General features: G+C 38.9%; 1 protein-coding gene across 1 annotated transcript; it reads right to left on the bottom strand.

The window, feature by feature from the left end:
* Positions 1–3,925: 3,925 nt before the first annotated feature.
* On the bottom strand, positions 3,926–5,750 carry LOC136423932 (X-box-binding protein 1-like). Its single transcript, XM_066412333.1, has 3 exons — positions 5,450–5,750; positions 4,435–4,531; positions 3,926–4,219 (listed from the first exon to the last, which is right to left on the bottom strand). The coding sequence occupies exons 1-3, from the start codon at positions 5,626–5,628 to the stop codon at positions 3,926–3,928; spliced, it is 570 nt and encodes a 189-aa protein (XP_066268430.1). The 5' UTR covers positions 5,629–5,750.
* Between the last annotated feature and the right edge of the window lie 345 nt (positions 5,751–6,095).

The raw sequence follows: 6,095 nt of genomic DNA, 5'->3' as shown, positions 1-6,095 counted from the left end.
GCTATGAATTTTGGTAGAAGGTGGATGGTTATTGACATATCGAAGAAATGGCGATCCTAGCAGTTTTTTCAGGTACTACAGCATTACAGGCCAAAATCCCCTTTCTCATAACATATACTATATAATGATATAGTCCGTGGACAGCTGACATCCACCCCAGTTTCTTATGGTCAATGACGTAACTTTTAGATAACCTTGTCAAATGAATTTTCCATTATTTCTATTATTATCAGACTAACATGTATGCAAATTTGTAAAACTAATGAGTCCATTTTGTTCTATGATAGGGACATCAAACTCTTGTAATAGGTAACCTTTGATACACATTAACCATGCAAATACGATCATTATTCAGATAATTCATGAGGAAAAACTCTTAAAGAGTAATATTATATGATAGAAGTTATGTTTTTTTTTTTTGAACCTTTGTTTATTCATGATAAGCTCAAATCGGCACGAATTTCTAACATTGACAGGTTGGATAAAAGGTCGCCAACAGGCATAAACCATGCCGATATAGGCAACATAGAGGAGAAAATGCAATTGTGTATAACTGACGTTTTGAATTTGATAATTATGACATTTGCAAATTTGATTGAAAGGAGTATCAGGTAAAGATCAAACTTTTGCAATTAGCCGAAATTCTAAATTGTACTTTTCAGAATCGACTGATTATTTCCCGGATTCTTCAAACTCTTGTTTGGTTTACAGATGATAAACCGTAAAATCATTATTTTACTAACAAACCAAAGATTACGTTTGCATAGCGGATAATACATTAACGTTTACGATGCGTGTAGAGTATTTAGTTGAAAGTACATGAAATATGGAATTATGATCAATTTTTCTAGTAAGGCTCATCTAACATGCTGCATGTACTAGCATATTATTATACATTTTGAGTTTCTGTACAACTTTGTGATATTTTGATGCATTTTTGTTGTCATTTATTTCAATTTGTATTCACTTGTTTCACAAAATTCATGTTCATCAAATGTATAGGTTAATAGCCTCCGTTGCAGACTCTTGCCAGCCGAATTTAGTATACACAAACGCCCTGATTTCTTTTTGCATTTTATTTCTTATTATGTTTTTCGGCGAAGGACTGTAATAAGAACAATTTGAAAAAAAAATCGCACCTTAACCAAAAAGAACAGGGCACGATTAGAATAATAGAATCTAAAAAAAAAACAGGTTTGACCGTTGGGATTTAGGAGACTAAGTTCACAAGTTGCTTACTTTTTACTTTGTACTTTCTGACCTCCATTACTGGCACTACTTATGTAACTTTAAGGTCTGATGTCATGTAAACTCATGTGGGCTGGACAATTCTTTTCGATGACAACAAATCATACATTGATTCACTTATGTATTCATATACACATTTTATATCGTGTATGAATATCATACATAAAGCAAATACATTGTGTAAATCACATTTATCTAAACCATTTGACTTTAGTACTGACTTTTGATAAAGGTAAGGATGCTCAATTATGATATAGTCTATATGCATGATGTATGCAATGTATGCTACTCAGCTTTGAAAACTAAATTCATTACCGCTGACTTAACCGTCAAAGGGTACTTGTCTTTACGAATTCAAGTATCTAGGCTGCTCTTTCCCGCTTCATAGCTAAGGTCTCTTGACCCACGTGTTTAGCTATCTTGTTTAATGGAATCATTTAGGATTATTGTAAGCAAAGATCAGTGTACTCTAGATTAGTTCTTGCAAATGACTCGTTTTTATTGAAATATGCAAAATACTGTCGCCATTCTTTACGCTAGCCTGGAATCCATCCTATTTAGCTTCCGGCCGCTACCCTAGCTCCGCTGCGCTACCCAAGCTCCGCTGCCTGGCCAAATAGTCTATTTGGCCAGGCAGCGGAGCTTGGGTAGCGCAGCGGAGCTAGGGTAGCGGCCGGAAGCTAAATAGGATGGATTCCAGGCTATCTTTACGCCTAGATAACTCACCAGAATTACTCTTTTTTCCACATTTTTTACTTAAAGTGCACCACAACATTATCACTGGTTCGGATGTCTGTGATCAAATTATAACCACGGGTGGGAGGATATGAAAAAATTAATGAAAAAAAATAACACAGCCTAAAATGTAACGTAATTCAGTTACGAGAACAGTTGTTTGGTTTTTGTGGCCAACTACCCATGGCCAGCCCCTCCGACAGATCAAGCCATACCGCTCCTGTCACAGTGACAGTGCAAAGTGGTCCCTGCCAATCACCAAATTCAGTAACATTCGTTATACCGTTAACTAAGACGGTCGCAACATGAGATAAGAAACGCATTAAATATGAAATCACCGGTTTGCACTACACAAAATGTTATCTTTAAGCACATGTAAAAATTCGTCAAGCACAGGTGAAAAACATATATTTATGAATAAAAGGTATCATCACGCATGCTTTGGAACGTGCTTACACTACCAAAAATCGTTTTTCTTATTCTCTCTTATTTGTCTTGTTTTCTTATGTTGAGATTTTCTTATACAAAGAAAAACAAGAAAGTTCAATAAATCTTCTGCGAAAGTCTTAGTATGTCAATTCTTACACAAAGAATTATATTCTCTTTTTTCTGAAGTTAAGAAAACATCCGACCACTTTAGAGAAACAGAAACGAATCTCTCTGTGTTCGTGTATGCAGCTGTTGTAGCTTGCGACTGTCCAATAATCTGACTCGACTCTACTTGTACATAAAGACTATACTGAACGTTGGAATATTCACAGTTTCAGAAAAGATAAAGAGATATTTAAAATGTTTCATTTTTTGTTCTTCAAGTCTATCAATGGGTCTATTCTAATGGAGTGAACTTCGCAGATCCTATAATAATGCACAAAAGTTCGTTAAGTTAAGTCAAGAATGTATCACACTGTATTTTTTATGATATTTTTACCAAGTAGTCATGTCAGAGGGGGCAGTAACAACACATGCACGGGACGTACAGAAATAGTTCCAGAGTAACTGCGGATTGACATAGTGGAATTAGTAGAGGAAACAGGCTAACACCGGCTTTACGATAAAACTAAATACAAATTGGCGATGCGGACAATGTGTAGTCCTCTAACCATCGGCCGAGTGGCTGGTATGATTATGTCATGATAGTTTTGGGCCATAAACGAGCCAAAGTGTAAGCTGAATTCGATTGTTGACTTTAAATGTATATAGTCCTTATTCGCAATGTTGTCTTAAGTACAAAGTAGTGTTCAAATATTCTAATTGTAATGCCCGAACTTCAATTCAGCCAATGGGCTGCCATTGTTCGCAACATGTGTGAATATGAATTAATGAATAAAACCATTACTACTACTAAATCGCCAGTTCACGACATGTGTGAATGTGAATTGATGAATAAAACCATTACTACTACTAAATCGCCAGTTCACGACATGTGTGAATGTGAATTGATGAATAAAACCATTACTACTGCTAAATCGTCAGTTCGCCAACGCCTTTCGGCGACATCATCTGGTCAAACAGAATATTACAATTAATGGGTATAAAGTGCTTTAGGAAAGTCTTCTGTCTGCCCACACACACCAAAAAAGGCGAGTCTCCCGGCGTCACTGGCGCCTAATTTAAAGGACATGCCATGGGTCTGTGAAAAAACGAGCCCTTCGCATCCTGGGATAACGGAGAGGGAGGTGGTGAAGAGAACGTTAACGTGGGAGCCGACGGCTTGTCCCCGGTCTGGGACGTGGGTTCTGTCATCACAGTTGTGTGGTTGTGGTGGTCCAAGGCCACTTCCTTGTGGCACACGTGGTCTATGCGGTTCAGTTCTGCAGCGGGCCCCACGACTTGAACAGGCTAGGCGTAACCGCGGCGACTTTGGGGTCGAAGGCTGGGTCGGATGCCGTGATGCCCTCGGTCTGCTCTCGGCGTTGGTTGAATTTTTCGGGGTCCAGCCGCTCTAGAAGACTGAGGAGTTCGTCATACTCAGCGTCAAGATCCATGCCACCAGGCTGGAGGTGATCCAGATCTGCCCCTGCTGCAGAGGTGCACGTAGTTTGAATGCTGCGGATTCAGAGCACCTGGATCCCTCCCTCCCGGTTGTATGGTTCCCCGCTGCCGGCGACGTCTCCCCTGCCTCCTGTCTGCACTGGACCTCGGACTGGCCGAGTCGCTTCTTAAGCTCGGAGTTTTCCATTTTCAAGCTGTCTGACTGCTGTTTGACGCTGGAGTTCTGTTGTTGTAGAGCCTTGTTCTGTTAGAAGGTAAATAATTTGCTTTTATGTAAAGCATATAATATTATCATTTTTAGATATGATGTTTACATTTTCTCTTAAGATTTGAAGTGTTAAGTCTACTGCCATTTCTTCACCAGTAATATTTAAAATAAGAAACAGGAAAAGGAATTTGATGGAACACAAATGTCAAAGGTCGGAGGCAAAAGGTCACTGAGACAGTCTACAGGCTTACCTGTGCTTCTAGTTTGGCGACAATTATTTCGAGGTCGTCCATTTTGGCCTTCTTTCTGTCCCTTGCTGTTTGTGCTGCCTCTCGGTTCTTCAGTTTTCTGCAAAAAAAAGAAACAATGGGAAAAAATCCATTTCCTACTATAACTAACTTAGTTGGATCTCTTTTTCGATCAAATTAATTTTTTTTTCAAAGATTCGCAGTGATTGAGATAATTAAATGAAGGCTTCATGCGTATATGCTTAAATCGTCTCAGATGTCTTTGGGGTGATTATGTCATTTTCTGCCCTACGTTGTCTGACCACACAACCTGTAACGCTGTTTGGATAATTTTTCTCACAAAACAAACTTAAGGAAAGTGTATTTGGCATTTTGTTTAGTGTTTTTCTATTCCGATGTTAGCTTTCATTTCAGTCATAAACGTCTTACTAAGATTCGAACAGGTGGAAACAATAATACCTTCTGTGACAAGTGGAGCAAGAAGTTGTCTGCTTATGCCTTCAGGCATCCATTTTTTGTGTGTATTTTTTTGGTTTGGTTTGTAAAACTAGCTTCATTTGAAAAAAAATGACTCGTGGGGTTTTTACTTCTTAACATTAACGATATGTTTGGCATAAAATCAACATTGTATTAGAATTACAAACTATTTCTTACACACCAAACACACACAAAAAACTGGATGCCTGAAGGCATGAGCAGACAACTTCTTGATGCCGATTCCACTTGTCACAGAAGATATTGTTGTTTCCGCCAGTTCAAATCTTAGTAAGACGTTTATGACCGAAATAAAAACTAAGATTTGATTAGAAAAACACGAAACAAGAAAACTTCCCCAATACATTTGTTTGCATTTTGGGATTTGTCAATAAAAATAACGAAAGTCGCCTAAAGCAACGACAGAGCGTAGCTACAGGTAGCTGTGTATAAACAGCAAATGCTTTTCAAACATTTCTTCGTTTCAAGAAGCCCTGTGAACTACTAAGACATATTTAAGTGTCAGTTCTAAGAGAAAGGTTACCTTCTCAACACCTTTTCCTCAGGTGTCAAGTGGTTTAATCGTCTTCTCTTCTGTGGTTGATCGTTCACTCCAGAGGACGCCATGTTGGCGGTGAGACCTGGCGCGTTCCTGCCAGCGATGTTTATCGGCGCTGCTCTCTTTGTCGCGCCGGCCAGGGTGAACACGACGCCCGTTGACATATCTTGGTCTTATCGGGAGTAAAGATAGTTGGAAAAAGCGGCGAAACACTGCCGGTGTCCCACCCTTTTTCACTTCATTCTAGCGACCAATCTTCTTTCCTAGGTAATGATGTAAGATCGTGTCGATCTGTGATTGGTCAAACAAGTGTCGTCACTGCTTATTCAAATATCATACACACAGCTCTGATTGGTCAGTGCTGAAGATGGTGCAAGATGCATATGATTTAAAGCATTTGTCACAAAATAACAAAACTGTTGAAAGCGTACTTTATTTGAATTGATGGTCCCAACAGTTTCGACAACGGCAACATAAGAAGAAAACATATCAATTCAAAATATAAAAATCCCAATTGTGCTAGCCAAGAGGAGTTTAATGACCCCAATCTGGTGTGAACTACAAACAATTTACCTCTATATGTACGAAAAATGCCGGCATTGCATAGGTGATTTAGTGTCGCTAGGTGGCC

This window comes from Branchiostoma lanceolatum, chromosome 18, assembly GCF_035083965.1.
Source record: "Branchiostoma lanceolatum isolate klBraLanc5 chromosome 18, klBraLanc5.hap2, whole genome shotgun sequence".
NCBI classification, from domain to species: domain Eukaryota; kingdom Metazoa; phylum Chordata; class Leptocardii; order Amphioxiformes; family Branchiostomatidae; genus Branchiostoma; species Branchiostoma lanceolatum.
This window is presented reverse-complemented; position numbering and strand designations above follow the sequence as displayed.

Excerpts from the sequence above, each read along its gene's own strand:
- LOC136423932 (XM_066412333.1), bottom strand. The coding sequence starts at position 5,628 with ATGTCAACGGGCGTCGTGTTCACCCTGGCCGGCGCGACAAAGAGAGCA. Across the intron at positions 4,532-5,449 it reads GAGGAAAAGGTGTTGAGAAG|AAAACTGAAGAACCGAGAGG; the intron begins GTAACCTTTCTC and ends TTTTTTTTGCAG. Across the intron at positions 4,220-4,434 it reads TCGCCAAACTAGAAGCACAG|AACAAGGCTCTACAACAACA; the intron begins GTAAGCCTGTAG and ends ACCTTCTAACAG.